An 18,602-nucleotide genomic window follows, 5' to 3' on the forward strand; every position below is an offset into this window, starting at 1 on the left:
GTTGCCTACAATTGTTTTTGACAAAAGTGATTTGAAAGTTTTAATAAGTTCAGTAAAATGCAACAAAGATCTTGTCATTTGGATAAAAGTTATGGCAGCTAAAACACAATGGTTTTGCTAAAAACAGAGTCATTTAGGCTTTTATTAGATCATTACTGTCCCCAGACTATTATGTTCCTTTTTCCAAGTTGTTGATTCTCTCTCCTGGGGAAATATAGATTCATGATTTGTTCTTCTAATTCTTCACAAATTTACTTAGAACAGAGAATGTTTACATACTAAGTACCTACTTTTGGGGACCACATTTATTCCCAGCATGTGTACAAAGCTTTAAAAGGGAACGTGATCAGGAACAGAGTGAAGGGTTGACATGGAGACTGTGTTTCCTGAAGCTGAATTTGTGGCCAGCACTTAATTAGTGGAAAATCATGGAGGAAAAGTCTACAGATGAATGGCATGACTGATCAATAAGGATTTTTAATAAAAATATATTAGGCAAGTATTATTTATAGTACCATTGAAAGGGATATAATTTTTAATCCAAAAAATTCGATTTGCCAGCTATATTAGAAAGACCAAAATAATTGAAATCACTAGAATAAATTAATAACCAAAAAGTTATCTAAAGCATATTCTAAATATGCTGTAGGAAGAGTGTAAAATAAGCAATATTTTACTGTCACAGTTAGCTTTGTCCCTGTGATCTTACTTTCTATCTTAGTCGGCATCACTGGGAATTCAAAAGCACCTTTTTAACTAAGTAATACAGGACTGCTTTTAAAGTTTTGATTTCTTGCAAAATAACATTTGTTAAAAATCTTTTAGAAAGATTTGGAAGTAATATCACGTGGAAGTTATTAGGATCAACATGATCCTTAAACCAGATGTTACTTTTGTTTACATGCTCATTTTTCTTACAGTTGGTTTGCTTTCTCCTTTTAGGAATGGCAAAATTCTATTCAGAAGAATGCAGGACTTGCATTTATTGAACTCATCAATGAAGGAAGGTAATTAATTTTACAATTTTTAGACAACTAGTCAGTGTACATTTTATTCCACCGGGTGACTGCTCTTGCCTACCATCTGTTCCAAAAATGTGTAAGAAAATATATTTTAGTTAAATGATTCATCACACAGGTACTTATACTTTAAAGGAGCAAAGTTTAAAATGTTAAACATTTTTATTTGGCGGAAGGGAAGCAGGCATGAAATAAAGGGACAAACTTCATAAGATTTTTGTGAGATCTGAGCCACGTCTTACCAAGTAGTAAAGTTGTTTTACATAGATCAAGTGAACCCAGTCTGCAGTCCCATCTGCCACTCCATCTGTTTTCAGAGCCGTGTTCAGTGTTTACTCCCTCACTCAGCCCATCTCAGTTCATGTGAAATAGTTTTATTCGACCATGTCATGCTATCTAGTATCCAACTAAAAATGTGAGAGAAGTTTAATATAGGAACTATAAAGGTCTGGTTAGGAATCTGTTTATACCATTGTTAAAATGATGCTGTGGTAAGATTATTCACTATGATTTTTCCGATACTTTATTGGCAATGGATACACTAAGACAGATGTAACTGTCACCATTTTGACATGTTCAGCTTCTATCAGCCGAAGACCTGCATCCTTTACAACTTGAGTTTCTTCTATGATATAGTGTGTTTGGAAAATAATGACTGAAGATTTGGGGTAATCTATTTCTTATTTGAAACCAGATTTAATTAAATTGCTAAGGTAATAATATTATTGTATGTAAAATTTATCCTTATCAAGGGAGGTGTCATGAAAGAATATTTTATGAGCTATTCTTTGAAATTTAGTTTGTATATGCTATAAAAACCCATTTTGAAAAAAATTAACTTAAATGCAATTTAGTATTTTTGTTCATCAGTGTATTATATTCTGAGAAATAGCCTTTGTTTTTATAACAATTCATCTTATTGTGTATTTCTCACTTAGATATTTTATGATTGAATTATTTTTAGTCATAATACTACAACTCTAAATATTAAAATAAATTTTTCATTCACTGCCAAGCAAAAGATGCAGGAAAATATTAGTTTTCTTTTATAGCATAAATAATAATTTTAAACATAATAATACACTCTACTTCTTATAAAACTTTATGGTGAAAAGAATTGATAACAATTATTATTCATCTTCAGGCAATGAAAAAATAGAAAAAAAAAACTTTTGCCCAGGCGGCTCATTGTCATATCAGTTGTAGAAATCTCTCACTTCACATACACCCTAGTTTTGCTAATTTGTTTCAACTGTGAAGTAAAAACAAAAATTATGCTGTTATCAGTAACTCTGAAGAGTTAACAAATTGAAGCTCCAGCATTTAAGATTAAGATTATAGTTATTGTCTCAGAAAAGGAGAGTGAAAATTTTGCTAATAGAGGTTTTTAGCTTTTGAAGCTGTTTTGTTGTTCATTGGTAGTGTTTGGAGTTTATTTTGTTTGGTTTTAGGAAAGGAGTTGGAATTATAGAAAGTAGTTATAATATTTAAAAAATTTTAATCCATGAAAACCTCAAAATACTCATAATGTTCTTTGTGCCATTCTAGATTTGTGTTTCCATTTTTTATACTAATAGTTCCGCCAATAAAGATGATTTTGGAACAAATATTGAAACATTATGGCTAGCTCTAAATATACAAGAACATCTCATGTATACATTAATACAGCACATGTCTATTCAGCACCTACTATATACCAAACACTGTTATAGGCGCTGGGAATAGAGACGTGAATGAGAAACATGGTACTAAATTTTGGAGGAAAGAAAAGCATTAGACTAGCACATACGATAACACAAGGGTGCTGTGATAGCGGTGTTACAGATACTAATGCAAGCATAAGGCAGAGCACTTAACCTAGTCTGGAGGGGTGCATTCTCCAGTTGGTGGGGTTATCAGGGTTTTCAAAAAGTGTATACAAGCAAAACCAATACCGTGAAACAAAAATAATCTTTCCAACAAATGGTGCTGGAACAACTGGACATCCATGTGCACAAAAATAAATCCAGACACAGACCTTACACTCTTCACAAAACTTGACTCAGTGTGGATCACAAACCTAAATGTATAACGAAAAACTGAAACTCGTAGAAGGTAACAAAGGAGGAAATCTAGATGACCTTGTGTTTGGTGATGACTTTTTAGTTATGATACCAAAGGCATATGATCCATGAAAGAAAGAATTGATGAGCTGGACTTCGTTAAAGTGGAAAACTTCTGCTCTACAAAAGACAATATCAAGAGAATGAGAAGACAGCCACAGACTGGGAGAAAATATTTGCAAAAGGCACATCTAATAAAGGACTGTTGTCTAAAATATACAAATAACTCTTAAAACTTAGCAATAAGAAAGCAAACAACCTGGTTAGAAAATGAGCCAAAGACCATAACAAACTCCTAACCAAAAACAAGTATACAGATGGAAAATAAGCATAGGAAAAGATGTTCCAAAGCATATGTCATCAGGAAAATGTAAATTAAAACAACAAGGAGGGGGCTTCCCTGGTGGCGCAGTGGTTGAGAGTCCGCCTGCCGATGCAGGGGACACGGGGTCGTGCCCCGGTGCGGGAAGGTCCCACATGCCGCGGAGCGGCTGGGCCCGTGAGCCGTGGCCGCTGAGCCTGCGCGTCCGGAGCCTGTGCTCCGCAAAGGGAGAGGCCACGGGAGTGAGAGGCCCGCGTACCGCAAAAAAACCAAAAAAACAAAAAAAACAAAAGAAAAAAAAAACCCACCAACAACAAGGAGATACCACTACATACGTATTAGAATGGCTAAAATCCAGAACGCAGACTACACCAAATGCTGGTGAAGATGTGGAGCAACAGGAGCTCTCACTCACTGCTGGCGGGAATGGAGAATGGTGCAGCCACTTTGGAAGACAGGTTGGCGTTTTTTATAAAGCTAAACATATCTTACCATGGAATACAGTACCGTGCTCCTTGGTATCTACGCAAAGGAGTTAGAAACTTACGTCCACACAAAAACCCGTACATGGATGTTTATAATCATTTTATTCTTAATTTTCAAAACTTGCAAACAACCAGGACGCACTTTAGTAGGTGAATGGATAAATAAATACCCACTTATTTATATGATGCATCCAGACAATGGAATATTTACTAATTAGTGCTAAAAAGAAATGAGCTATGAAGCCATGGAAAGACATGGAGGAACTTTGTGTATTCTGAGATGAAAGAATCCAATATGAAAAGCTACTGTATGATTCTAACTATATGACATTATGGAAAAGGCAAAACTATGGACACAGGAAAAAGATCCGTGGTTGCCAGGGATTAGGGGGAGGGAGGGACGAATAAGCAGAGCAGAGAGGATTTTTATGGCAACGAATCTACTCTGTATGATACTGTAATAGTGGATACATGTCACTTTACATTTGTCCAAATCCTTATAATATTCAACACGAAGAGTGAATCCTAGTGTAAACTATGGACTTTGGGTGATAATGCTATGTATTTATGTAGGTTCATCATTTGTATCAAATGTAACCACTCTGATGGTGGATGGTGATATGGGGACGAGGATGGGTTGGGGGAGGGGGGTATCTGGGTCATCTCTGTATCTTCTGTTCATGTTTGCTGTGAACCTAGAACTGCTCTTAAAAAATCGCCTATAGGGCTTCCCTGGTGGCGCAGTGGTTGGGAGTCCGCCTGCCGATGCAGGGGACGCGGGTTCGTGCCCCGGTCCGGGAAGATCCCACGTGCCGCGGAGCGGCTGGGCCCGTGAGCCATGGCCGCTGAGCCTGCGCGTCCGGAGCCTGTGCTCCGCAAAGGGAGAGGCCGCAACAGTGAGAGGCCCGCGTACTGCTAAAAAAAAAAAAAAAAAAAAAATCGCCTATAAAAAGAATGAAAGGAGGAGGGCCCCTCACCACAAAAAAGTATATCTAAACAGAATGCCATCTTAGTTGAGAAATGAGAGATGATTAGGACATAGCTAGGTGAAAGAAAACGAAAAATAGAGGAATAAAATTCAGGACTGAGGGAATAGTGTAGCGCAAAAGCCTGGAGGCAAGAGATAGCAAGACATGTTGCCGGAGAGCTCTTTTCCCTCAGCCAACAGCTGTTTCAGTGCATGTTGTGTGCCAGCCACATAGAGGCAGGCAAGGGCCATCCCTTCATGGCAAGGGTCATGCCATGGAGGGGTTTGTAAGCTGTGCTAAGGGTGCAGGGCTGTAGTTGAAGAGGTTTGGCATAATCTGCAGAGTGACAAATGGATATCTGGGGCTGCAGACTGGAAACGAGATACCGATCTGAAGTTTCAGAATCCTTTTGAAGAGAATGGTGTTGTAGAGCAACCAATAGCGGCTATGAGGATGGAAGAAGTGGACAAATTTGAAGTATCTTTTGGAAATTAAATCTATAGAATTGCTGATAGATTGGATGGTAAGAGGAGAAAGAAGGTACTTTGATTTCTGGCTTTAATAGCCGGATGATTTATAGTGTAAGCATAGTTTACTTAGAACAATACAGAAGGAAGGGCATGAATTTGGTGAGAGATATTTTTACTTTCGGTTACATTGAGTTTGTAGCACCTATGAAAGTTCCAAGTGGAAATGTTAAATTGACATCTTAGAATTTGGGTGTCCAGCTCCAAAGAGACAGCTAATATGGAGATTTAAATTCAAGAGTTCTCAGTTTGCATGAGGTAAATGGGTGTGATGCTCAGGGAGAGTGTGTGGAGTGAGTGGAAACAAGTGGCCAGTCTCTCGCTGCTGTTTCTGCTGGGAATCCTCTTTCCCCACATCTTCAAGTGATTGCCCCTTCCCATCATGGAGGAATCAGCTTAAATGTCACACTCTCAGAGAGGCTCCCCTGACCATCTTATTGTGTTATCAGACTTCCATTACATGACTCTATTTTAACATTCAATAACATTGTCTCAAAATCTTTTCTTGGTTTACATATCTTCCTGCTAAAATGTACTTCCCTTCAGAACTCGTGTTTTATTCTCTGTCTTATTTGCTGATATATCCCTGCTTTCTGGAATAATAATGCCTAGTACTTATTTTGCAATCACAAATATTTGTTGAAGGAATGAAGAAAAGAATGTTGAGTAGAATGTTTGAGAAGGAATGAATAGTCAACAAGAGGATTTTAAAGTCAGGATTAAAGGCACCACTGGAGTCAGTGACAAGAGGGACATGTTGATTTCATTCAAATTTATACTGGTGAATGAATACCTACGTGCTAAAGATGCTGGGTATAGACCCAGGCACTGCGCCAATAGAGCTTTCAGTCTGGTGGGAACAACGGTGTTAGGTTAAGTAATTACTGATGTAACAAATGTGCCAAAAGGCAGGTAGAGGATGGGAGCAGATAACTGAGGGAAGCAGGGAGAGTAGCTCGGATGTTTTCAGGTGAGAAGTGAGCGGGAGGTGAGTATAGACAGTAAGTACTTACAACTGTAAGAAGGTTGGCCAAGAAGGGGAAAGGGTGGTTGCTGGTGGTGGATAGGGTTTTAATTTGAGGGGGAGGAGGGTAGTAGAAGGAAGGATTTGAGTATTTTAAAATGCTGATGGAAAGAAGCCAATATGGTGGGAAAGAAAGAAGAAAAGTTTCTACTCAATTAAAAGAGTACAGTCTCTGAGAGGGGTGAGGCACAGGGACAGGGGTTAGCCTTTTGTGGATGAGTATTGAGAAAGGATGCAGGCAATTAACTAGGTGGCAGGATTCAGAGAGTTTTGTAATGATGCCTTCTATTTTCTCTACAAAGTGGCAGTTAGGGCCATTTTCTGAGAATGAAGGAAATTTGGGGAGGTAAGTGTTATACTTGAGAAGAGTAGAAAATATTGAAAATAGCCAGTGTAGAGAAACTGGGAAGTGAAATGACTAAGGAAACACCCGAGACTTGCCAGTGTTTGGGGGACCTGATTGAGGATGCTGTCTTTGCTACTGTAGTGTTTTCCCCAGTAGTCCACAGGACAAAGACGATGGGCATTGCTTTATGACATTCACTTCTCTAACTTTAGTGAAAATAATCTCTTCTCTGAGCACCAACCCCTCCATATCCCTAATCTGGATTAGGTGACTTCCCACATTCTCAAACCACCTTCCATTTTCCCCTGTTTTATACTTACCATACCATAGTGTTAGTGCCTGTTTATTTGTGGTGTATTTTTTATGGCTATTTCCACAGTGCCTATTATAATATGGAGCATGTGTGTATTATTTGTAACAAGTTCAAATACCAGTTCTCCTAATGATAAACTATTGGATTCTAGGCATGTAACATAATCTCCCTCTGACATTGTTTCACATCTTGCCTAGTTTCTCTGAAGGTTGGATGTAATATATGACATTTATTACAATTAAAGTAATATAGACACTTTAAAAATGGGAGGTTATTTTGTTATTTTTTTGTTACTACATACAGTATATATTCAGAATTTTGCCGACTCCTGTCTTTAGTTTGGTCCATTTCCTTTCAATTTAGACCTTTCTCTTTCATAAATTTGAACTGGGAGTTCCAGATTTTAAAAAAATCATATTTAGATAGTTCGGATGTAGTTACAGTCAAGACACATTACTCAGTTTATCTGGCTTCTATTTGTTGATGCCAGCTCTGTACTAGGCACAAATTAGATTCTTTACATACACTTTTATCCCATTTGCATGGGCATACAACATTTTTCTTAACTTTTTCTAATAGTGTAAAATGAAACATACAAAATATTTTCTCTTGGTTGTTAGAATATGTCTTTAATTTTCCTTGTGGGAATGAAGATAAAAATCTTTAAGTGGAAATTGTTATAAATGTTTATCCTACTTAACAGCTACATTCGTGAATGTAATTCATCAATCATAGCTGGAGAAAGCAATTGTGCAGTTGTCTACAATTAACGACAAAAACAGTTGATGAATGTGCAGCTGAATTAAAGTACTCCCTAGGACAGGCTGAAATTATAAACTGGATCATTTAAAGGAATCTAACAAAGGATCTTTATAATTAAAACAAAGCAAGGTTAATGGGATGTAAAATTGCCTATAATATCTTGGCAATAATAATTGGATTTTAAATTATTAAAATATGAATTGAACTATAAAGCAAATAAGAAAGACTTTCAAAGTATAGAACTTGAGTGATCTTTTGAAATAAATTAATCATTTGCCTAAAATAAACCTCTATCACTCTTTTGGAAGCCTATAGGATATAATTAATGAATATTCATAACAAGCTGGAATGTATTCTTGTTTAGCACTGAATTTGACCTATGATTCACAAGATTCCAATTTTTTGTTTTGTTCTTTAAAATAAGGAAAAATGTATAACCTTGCATTTCTTACGTTTTGAAGAAGAGAAGCATATCGTATTCAAGTTTAATTATTTAGTGATTATACGGCCCAAATTTGAATATCCTTGTTAATTTAACAAATGCTATTCAATAGTTAAACCAATAAGCTTTGGTTTGCTTGAGTTTGTTTCATGTCCTTGATTTGGCAAAAACTGTGTTTTTAAAAAAAAACAAAACAAAAAACAGCACCTTCTAACACTATAAGAAACTTTCTTCTTAGAGTTGAGAATCTGATTTAATTTTGAACCAAGAAACCCTGGAAACGCCTGGAAAACAGAAGTTTCCTCTATATTTTTTCATGTAGTACCTAATTTATTCTTTTTTCATACTACTATGTTATTTATTTTACACATGTAGTAAGTTATTAAACATATTGAGGTTTGCAAACGAGGTAAAAAAAATCTGTGCATTTACAAAATTAATTGTATAGATAGATCTTAAACAGTATTGCTAATTTATAGACTTAACTTTAGACATTGGTGATAAATAATATATTAACCTGAAACTAAGATGAACAAATCCCATTTAATAATGGCTAGATTTCAAGTAAAAAGGCAATATATTTCAAAATTAGTAATCATATATTTTATTTGAATTGCATTTTTAACCATGTTTAAGATATATCTGCATATATCTGCATATGTATATATATATTGAGATTTTCTTTTCCCTCTGAGAACAACTTTAAATATACTTTCCTTCCAGGCACTATTATTTTAGCTTTGGTGAGAGTTAAGTAATATTTCATAAAACACTAATAGTTCTTTGTATTAAAAAATAAAAAGGGAAAGGTACCCTGTTTTTGGCATAGTCATTTCTGTGCCATATTTCTTCCTGTTTCTTATTTCTTAGAGACATAAAGTTTCGTTTTTGTTGTTGTCCTTAGCTTACATATTGCAAGCAAATGCCAGCCTAGACTCAAATGATACATCTTTATTAGAAAACTTCGATTTAGTTTCTGTACCCATTCTGACACAACCAGGATCATTTGGTAACAGAGGAGACTAGAGTTGGCCTTTGCATTTGTGGCTGGTATGTTGTTTAAAGAACAGACACAGGGAGAAGTGAACTACTTGGTTACAGGAGAGTCAATGCTGCCGTGAAGATATAGTGTGTGTGGTCAGTCCAAGGATAAACTAAAAGTGAGAGGTAAAGGAATAGAATGAGCAAGCCAGAGTACGGTCATGGCCTGAGCCATTAGTTTTAGTGTAGGAACTCTTCCCAAGGTGCCCAGGGAATTGAAGCATTGATTACAGGCGGATTAGTTTCCATGTTCGTAAAATGAGAACACACAGACAATTTATCTCTCTCAGTTGCTGTGTACAGACCAACATGTGAAAAAACAGAATACTTATTTTATAACATGGCTGTTATGAAGAGTCACAGTCCAAGCTGGACAAGGATTACAAAAAAGTTGTTATTTTCTAATTACCAAAAGTAGTGTAATACCTGTACAGGTATTCCTGACTTTATTAACACCTATGTAAATAATTATAATACATACAGAAAAACAAAACAAAACAAAACTGAATACTTATAAAATACTCATTAAATAGTTTTAGCAGTGATACAAATACATTTTACATCTGGTCTTCATCTCAAAGTAATTTGTAATTGAGAAGTTAGGTTTTACATGCACAAAAAATTAAACAGTTCAAAGTGTCATGGACAGTATATAACTAAGTGCAAAAAATTGATATAAAATTGACTTAAGAAGAAGGACCTATTTCAGTGGACAGTAATGATTGGGGAAGGCTCCTTTTAGGAGACAGAACCGAAACAAGTATAGGCACACTGCGTGGTATCAAAAGAAGAAAAATAAAAATCAACCCTAGCTTTTTTTGTGAAGATTAAGATTTAAAACAACAGAAAATACCTTTACGTTCTTTATTATCTAATAAAGCAAATATGGACATAATTCTGTGTTAAAAGTTGTAATGTCTTTGTGCTCTATATAGTACTCTTTTTTTGAGCTCTATATTATTTAAATTAAAAAAATTATAAATGTTTCCAGATTTTTTAATAGTCTATTAAACAACTCTAGCACAGGAAGAAACTGAAATTTTCTGATCCAGCCAGCCTCTTCCTTGCAGTGTCACTAGAAACTCTATGCCTAATTCTTTTAAGGTTTTGGGGCCAGAGGAAGTGACACTGAGGTATTACATCTGCTCCTACACTGTGTGGCCCCTTTACTTCCAATCAGGGTCTGTTTTCTTGACTAAATAAATCAGGATCTAAAATTTAAGCTGTAATCTTACAGCTTGGGCATGCACTGTTTCTTCCAGTTTATAGGATATCTGAGACAGTGCACACCCATTTTCTAATCAGAAAACTAAAACTCAGACACAAGGAAAATTTATTTGTCCAAGTTTATAACACTAATAAAAGACAGAACTTAAATATAAACTAGTTCTGCCTTCTGTCCCCTCACTCATCTAGTGATGATGAAAGACTAATTTGTCTGACCTCTCATATTGCCTTTCCTATTGACATTTTTTTTTCTTTCAGTCAAATTACAGGAATTATTTATATTTAAAATTCAGGATCTCAGGGTTTCAGGTCAATGACAAGCAGTTTAAATTATAACAAACTGCATAAAATTAGAAACTTCCTAGAAAATCAGAACTTGCTGCAACGATATCTGTTCCATTTGGAAGAGAATACTTTGTTTTGTCTCCTGACTTCTTTCCTGTATCCATGACAACTCTGTTTTAGGACAGGAATGAATAGAATTGAACAAATTGTTTTCTTTTTCTATTTCCTTTGAAAAATAAACTTGGAGTAGAAGATGAAGACTACTTCATTTACTTCCTGTCTTGTACAGATACTCTGAGGAAGAAAATGTTCCGTAATTCCCAAGTTATCTGATATTTTTATTTACCTCTTTTTTATGTGCTAAATGTATTATAGAATTTTATAGTGTTAAACTGCCTTAATCATTAAAGTTCTGTTTCTTCTTTGCCCCTCCTTCCCACATAACCTGCTCATGTATTCATCCAGTCATCTTTCCATTTAGTCATATGTTATTGGTGAGTCCGTATTTCATGACATGTACATGCGGATCATGTTGGATACAGAGATGAATAGTGATTGTACCTCATTTAACAGACTTCACATTCTAAGAGAGAGAGACTTATTAAAAGGAAAAGAGAGGGAAAAAATCCATAAGACAGTGTGATAAATATTGTAACGCCCAGAACATTTGTGAAATTGGGAGAAGATCTCTTAGTTGTATTGAGAGGAGGGAATGGCAAGAATTGCAGGAAGAAGAAATGGCACATATAGAAATCCTGAAATAGCATGAGTCATTAAAAGAACTAGGAAGGTTTTTCTAGAACATAGAAAAAGTATGCTAAAAAGGCAGTAGATAAGGTTACAGAAGTAGACTGATCTCTATATAATGTTTGGCTATTATCCTGTCTATTAAAAGTAGCCATTGAAGAAATTTAAGTGTAAATAACAGTAATGGCAAAGCGAAAAATGTATCAGAAGGATGGAAGATTTGAGGGAGGCAGAGAAATTAGGAGGCTATTGTAATTGGATGAGAGATGATTAAGGCTTGAATTAAAACAATGTTAAAGTAATGAACAAACAGATTAAAAATATATTATGGAGGTAAAATTGACAAGACTGGTGATTAATTTAATGTAGGATGATGTTAAAGTCACATTTCAGCAGATTGAAAAGTGAATAAAGCTGTATGGGTGACTCAGTGATCTGAGGTTATCTTCTGCTACAGAACATTCACATCCTACTTAGGATATACTCTTTGAGGCAACATGCATCTTATAAATGGTTTAGTCATGGTTTAGGCTTCTCCAGGGCCACATCTCCCCCCTATAAATTGGTGTCTCAAGGAGTAGGAATGCCCTGAGCACATATGCCTAAAACAGCAATGCTGTTAGGATTTTAAATCTTTAGCCAGGAATTAAGTATAGAACCTCGCCTGAAACTTTCATGCTAAGCCAAGATCCTTAAGAGAGGCTAACATGGTTCTAGTGGGCTCTCCTTGGTATCAAAAGAAATAAAAGCAAATACTTATCCAAGTTAGGTCTGTTGGACTCCTGATAAACCAGAAATGAGGTAACAGTCAAAGAGTACTAAATATATGAGAATGAAAACCACTATGTATGAGAATCAACAAGGAAAAAAATAAAAAAATTAGATCCCTAGGGACTACCAAGATTAGAATTGTGAAATACAGGAAATAAAATAGCACAAAATTGAATGAATAAGAAGAGACCATCAAAATGAAGAGGAAGATTTGAAAAATCAAAAATTATAGAATTTTAAAATACAATTTGGAAAAAACTCCATGTATTAATGATTCATCAGGTGAGACACAGCTGAAGGGAACCAGTGACTTGGAACATACATTTTGAAATTTTTCCCAGAATGCAGAAAGAGAAAGAAATGAAAAATGAAGTGATGTTAAGAGATATGGAGGTAAACTAAGAAAGTTTAGTTTGCAAATCATCAGAATTGAAAAAGAAAAAAAATACAGAGTGTAGGGGAGATGAAATATTTTAAAAGATGATTGTTGTGAATTTTTAAGAACTGATTGAAAATAAGAATACAGTGACACAGAAGTCACAATGTACCTCAAGTAGGCTAAATAAAAAGAAACCCATTCTAGATACATGGTACTGAAACTGGACAATGCCCAAAATAAAGAGACAAAAGCACCCAGAAAGAAAGAACTGATCATCTACCAAAAGGGAAAATTAGCATAACAGCAACAGGGACTTCCCTGGTGGCACAGTGGTTAAGAATCCGCCTGCCTATGCAGGGGACATGGGTTCGAGCCCTGGTCCGGGAGGGTCCCACATACCGCGGAGCAACTAAGCCCGTGTGCCACAACTACTGAACCTGCGCTCTAGAGCCCGTGAGCCACAACTACTGAGCCCGTGTGCTACAACTACTGAAGCTTGCACGCCTTGAGCCTGTGCTCTGCAGCAAGAGAAGCCACAGTAATGAGAAGCCCGCCCACCGCAGTGAAGAGTAGCCCCTGCTGGCCACAACTAGAGAAAGCCCGCACACAAAAACAAAGACCCAACGCAGCCAAAAACAAATAAATAAATAAATTAAAAAAAAAAAAAAAAAGGAATAACAGCACCAAAGAAAGTGACATAACACTTTCAACGTTTGAAAAAAAATAATTCTCAATAATTGTATGTGCAACAAAAATATTTTCAAAAATTATTGGTGGGTGCGACGATAGAGTAATTTTGTGACATTTTAACTTACTTCGGTCCCAACCTTTGCTCCCCAGTTCAAAGGAAGCCATAAAAATGCAGTACACATTATAAGCACTGTACCAGAGGGAGCATAATAGACCTCATTAGCAAAGAATTTTAAATCACTTACTTGTTCTGATCTGTCTGGTGACTCCCTGGAAGAATGGCTTAAAAGATTTGTTTTATTTTGCCTAACCTGGAAGTGGCCTGGAGTGAAAAAAACAAAGCTGATTTCCTGAGGGCATTTGTTGAAGACATTTATAGGCTAATATCTTAGACCTCACTGCCTGAGGTGATAGACACCTCACCTGCCTGAGGTGATAGATTAACAGTTGAGACAAATGATAGACACACCAAAAAGCTTGGGAGGAGCAGCTGGGGAGTGAAATGTACACAAGGGCTTTGAAAAGCTCTGACTTATTCCTGGAAATGTAAAGGGCCCTGCACACGCTTAACATTGTGTTCATGCTCTGGAAAGACCTGAGAAGGCCCCAAACTCTCATCTTTTGCTGACGCTGGGACTCTATGGAAGCAGGAAGTAAATGCAAAGGTAAAGTTGAAACCTGCCTGGCTGAGTGTTCAAGGGCTGTGCAAACACCCACACAGCTGCTTGAGAAATTCTGGGAGATTTTTTTGGATTCAGGCATTTAAAGAAATATCTGTCTAATCATTAGCTGACACTAACATAATGAAACAGAGACTTCAGTGACCATACATGACAAGGAATACACACTTAACAAAATTATTTTAGAAAAGTCAACTCAAGTTTCCTCAGAGGTCCAGATGTAGGACTGAGGAAGGAGACCCATGTCTTCACCTAGGATTACGTATTTCCTGAGCAATTACAGCAGGCAGATCAGGAATTGAGTGAAGGTGCTGGAAAGAGAATGGTTAAAGTGTGGACTGGGGGCGATCCATGCTTGGGGGGAAAGGAGGTAAATCTGAGCAGTGGTTGGAGGACTAAGAGAAGAGAGGGATCAAAGAAGTGGAAGTTGGAAGTGAGCTTATTTTTGCCTGGGGCCAGGGAGGGATGAGTGAAGGGGAGAAAAAGCACTTAGGATAGGAGACTGTGACCAGAGAGTAGTTTCTTGGCATAAAGATTTACGATGTGAAGCTGATTCTGGCCAATGAGGTGATTTCCTGAAGTGAGGTAGAATTGAAGATTCTAAAGGAATCTTAGATTTAGGGATTTTTGGTTCCCCTTTAAAAGGTCAGAGAATTGTGAGGTACTGTGGTGAATGGTTTCCCACATGGCTAATGAGGTCACCCAGAATGACAATGAGTCAGATAAGAAGATGCATGGAAATAAAACATCATATATTAGTTGCTATATAATTCATAAGGGTCAGAGGTAGGAGGACAGACTTTCAGACAGTTGATGCAATTTCTCTGGTGTGTCTGAGGCATGAGTCTCCCCCACCCCACCCCCTCCTCTGCCACCATGCCTCTTGGCTTTGCCCATCCACTTGTTCTGTTCCTGAGAATAGTACCTATTAACCAGCCAGACACTGAGTCTCTCCTTTCCAGCTGTCTTCTGTTAATCTATTTAAATGCAATCTGCACTAATTTGCACATATTAGATTTTTTCCTGGCTTTCTTCAGCCTTCATGCACTAGACAAAGCCACTGAACGAAATACTCTAATCTCTCACATCTCTTTTCTCTTTTGAAGACTATCTATAAAATATAGACCAATGATGTCATCAGAAGTTAATACTTGGAGTTTAATCTTTCTTTAACTTCTTTTATTTTTCCAGCTGCCTCAGTGATTAAATTTAAGACTATCCATATGATTGTTTGCCCTCCAACATTATTTACATAGGAGTTTGAGCCTTTTTCCCCAAGTATTGTGGTTTCTAGCAGATTCCCCTAACCCTTGTGTCTTCGAATAATTTATGTTGTCATTAACTTTCATGCTGAAGACTAGACCATATTCCCATTGGAATGTGCCTGTATCCCTCTTATGTGATTGGAGAGAATACTGCTACATGTTTCCAAGTGATCTCTCTACCTGTCCTCCTGCTATGCAAGATTTTAGTGGTGCTTCCGTCATACTGCCAGGAAGTTCCCGCTGGTCCTAGAGTGACAGTCATAATTTAACCGAAATCTCATCATGGAGTAACAAAATCTGTGTCAGAACAGACATGGATTTTGGAAAGATTTCTACTGAGAACTATCTTGAATTGAGTGCTGCTTGGAGCTCATTTCAAGGTAGTTCCATCTTAGAATTAAGAATCTGAGCATTTAAGTGAATTTTAGGTGTCAATCCTATTGTCTGTATTAATTAAAGAAAGAATCCAGTCTATAGATTTACTAACATATGGTCATCCAGTTTTGTGTGAAAATTTACTTCCATGGCATGAATTTTGTTGTTCTAGCCATTTTAAAAAGTGTCAAAAATCCTTGGATTTTAGTGCATTAAATAACTTTATTGAATTAACTGAATCATTTGTTCACAAGGCACACTATATTTAAGAGGCATTGCTGTAACAATATAATGGCATATTTCTTAATTATATGATTTAGCTTTATCTAAAATTTATGCATAGTTAATACTTTCAATACTGAAATTTGATTATTGAAAAAAATTGGATTAAACAAGCTATTAAGAATAATAATTCCAAAGGTATTTTTCTTTTCAGATTGCTATGCCATGCTATGAAGGACCATATAGTTCGTGTTGCAAATGAAGCTGAGTTTATTTTGAATAGACAGAGAGCTGAGGATGTACATAAACATGCAGAGTTCGAGGTAAGGTTTTGGGATTGAATTAAATTCTGCTTTTCTGTTATAAGTCGGTTGTCACCAATGGTAACCTTACATAAGGGTTTTATTTTTAAGAGAAAAATTTCACTGAAGTCATTTCAGTAGTTTTTACAAGCTTTAGTAAATGTCAAATGCAGGGCACTTATTTCTTTTTACCTCATTTGCAATATGAAGAGACCCGTCCTGCCCTGTTCCTAACCAGTTGGTGGACTGAAGTTGTTCTGACTTATTCTTAAAGGCAAATACAGTTTTATAATGCAATTCCTTTAGTAATTTTTTTTTTTTTTTTTTTTTGTGGTATGCGGGCCTCTCACCGCTGAGGCCTCTCCCGCCACGGAGCACAGGCTCCGGACGCGCAGGCCCAGCGGCCATGGCCCACGGGCCCAGCCGCTCCGCGGGAGCGGACCGTGGCACGAACCCGCGTCCCCTGCATCAGCAGGCGGACCTTCAACCAGTGCGCCACCAGGGAAGCCCCTTTAGTAATTTTTAAGCATAGTTTACACACCATTAGATATGGGTGTAACAGTTGTTATATGGAGAAACAATTTTACCATTCAGTGATTGATTATTTAATAATGTATCTATCTTTATTTAGAGTGGCCAAAGATTTTAGTTCATATTTTATATTTATAATTGATATTTTAATGACAAATGAAGCAATGCCATTGTATGTGATATAAATGTAGATCTGTACGTATCGATCTATATATGGAAATGTAATAGTTGAAAAATCCTCATAAGTACAATTAACTATCATTTGAGTAAAGAACAAATAGCTGTCATTTCTATTTTATATGCAAAAACTAAAGGATGTTCAAGCACTATATATTACATACTAATAGTTTTTTAAGTTAAGAACATTATTCTTATATTTCTAGCATGTCAGTAATTATTTGACATTATTTGTATTGTCCTAATTCAATAAAATTGGTTTCAGAAATATTGAGGTGACCCGGTATTTGGTTTAGGTTGGATTTCAGTGGCCTTGAAAATAATATATAACTCCACCAATTTATTCTCCTGATACGACATGCGAACAAGTGTGGTGTGGCTGGAAGCCAGAGCCCACGGTTTCAATTTTGATGAGGTTTTTATCTCAGTAAAGCAGCTCTCTTAGCCATGCAAGTTGATGTCCTAGGTCTAGTGATCTCTGACCTACCTAGCTAAAAAGCATGAGGCAGAAAAATAGCTGTTGTCACTTTAAAACCCATAACCTCTGCTTCATTTGTCAGATGAGACAGCACACACTTGTCATATGGGATTACACAACCTTATTTTGCAAAAAACAAACAAACATTTTAAACTCTGGTAAAAGTCCACTGACAATTAAGTGTTTGTCAAGATGAAGTTTTCTATTGCTTCAACCGTAAATAGCATCGGATATTTATAACATTGGGTGTCATGCTGTAATTTGGATGACAAGGAAAGATTGAGTTCTTTGAATATAATATGTTTAGGTATAAGATATGTCAGAACTCTAGACAAAATAAGAATATTCAATTAACTTTTGACTTCTGTTGGTAAATAAGGTTTAGATTATTAACTGAATTCCCTGCTGAATCAGTTTTGAGTTGATCATATATCTACTAAGAAAATCAGGATATTTTGTGGGAATATAAACAGATCAATATTTGTCACGTGAAAGCATTTAAAATAGAGTTTCAAGCAGCTAGATATTAGTTACAAGCTCTAACATATATTTAACCAAGGTGATGTTAAGCTAAGGGCGGTGTTTCTCAACCTTTTCTCTTTGTTGCTCCCCACAAGGAAAATTTTTAAATAGTTGTCATCCTAATCAGCCCCCAACTTGATTTATTGTATTATCATCAATATGCTGCATATCTATTTGTGTACCGTATATGCATCTGTGCTTTATACATTAAAAGAGTAAAGTTTTGTTCACACAACCCTAATACCAGTTTTTACCCCCTTGGGGATGAATGAGATCACTCCTGTTGATGACGCATGGCTAAAGGAGGTGTAGAGGCTATGAAGGGGATACGAAGACTCAGGGTTTTTAGATTGTGTACACATAAAATAAACTACTAATGTAAACCTAATTTTGAGAGTATTGTCATTGTTACTTAACGAATGTGCATTGTTTTTTAACCCAGATGTTTCTATTTGTTCTTTTTAGGTTAAAGCTGTATTAGTAAATGCATTGATTGTGTGTACGTTTGTGCGTGTGTGGTTTACCAAACTTATATCACTTTTATTTTTTATTTATTTTTTTTTTGCGGTACGCGGGCCTCTCACTGTTGTGGCCTCTCCC

General features: G+C 36.3%; 1 protein-coding gene across 9 annotated transcripts in view; it reads left to right on the forward strand.

The window, feature by feature from the left end:
- The window catches only part of NBEA (neurobeachin), a 607,387-nt gene that overhangs the window by 284,050 nt on the left and 304,735 nt on the right, over positions 1–18,602 (forward strand). For all 9 annotated transcript variants that reach the window (XM_055089393.1, XM_055089395.1, XM_055089397.1 and 6 more), the window contains 2 exons: positions 943–1,007; positions 16,207–16,315. In XM_055089393.1, the coding sequence (XP_054945368.1) occupies positions 943–1,007; positions 16,207–16,315 (174 nt within the window). The remainder of the gene's footprint in view (positions 1–942; positions 1,008–16,206; positions 16,316–18,602) is intronic.

The sequence above is a fragment of the Physeter macrocephalus genome, chromosome 13 (assembly GCF_002837175.3).
Source record: "Physeter macrocephalus isolate SW-GA chromosome 13, ASM283717v5, whole genome shotgun sequence".
Taxonomy (NCBI): domain Eukaryota; kingdom Metazoa; phylum Chordata; class Mammalia; order Artiodactyla; family Physeteridae; genus Physeter; species Physeter macrocephalus.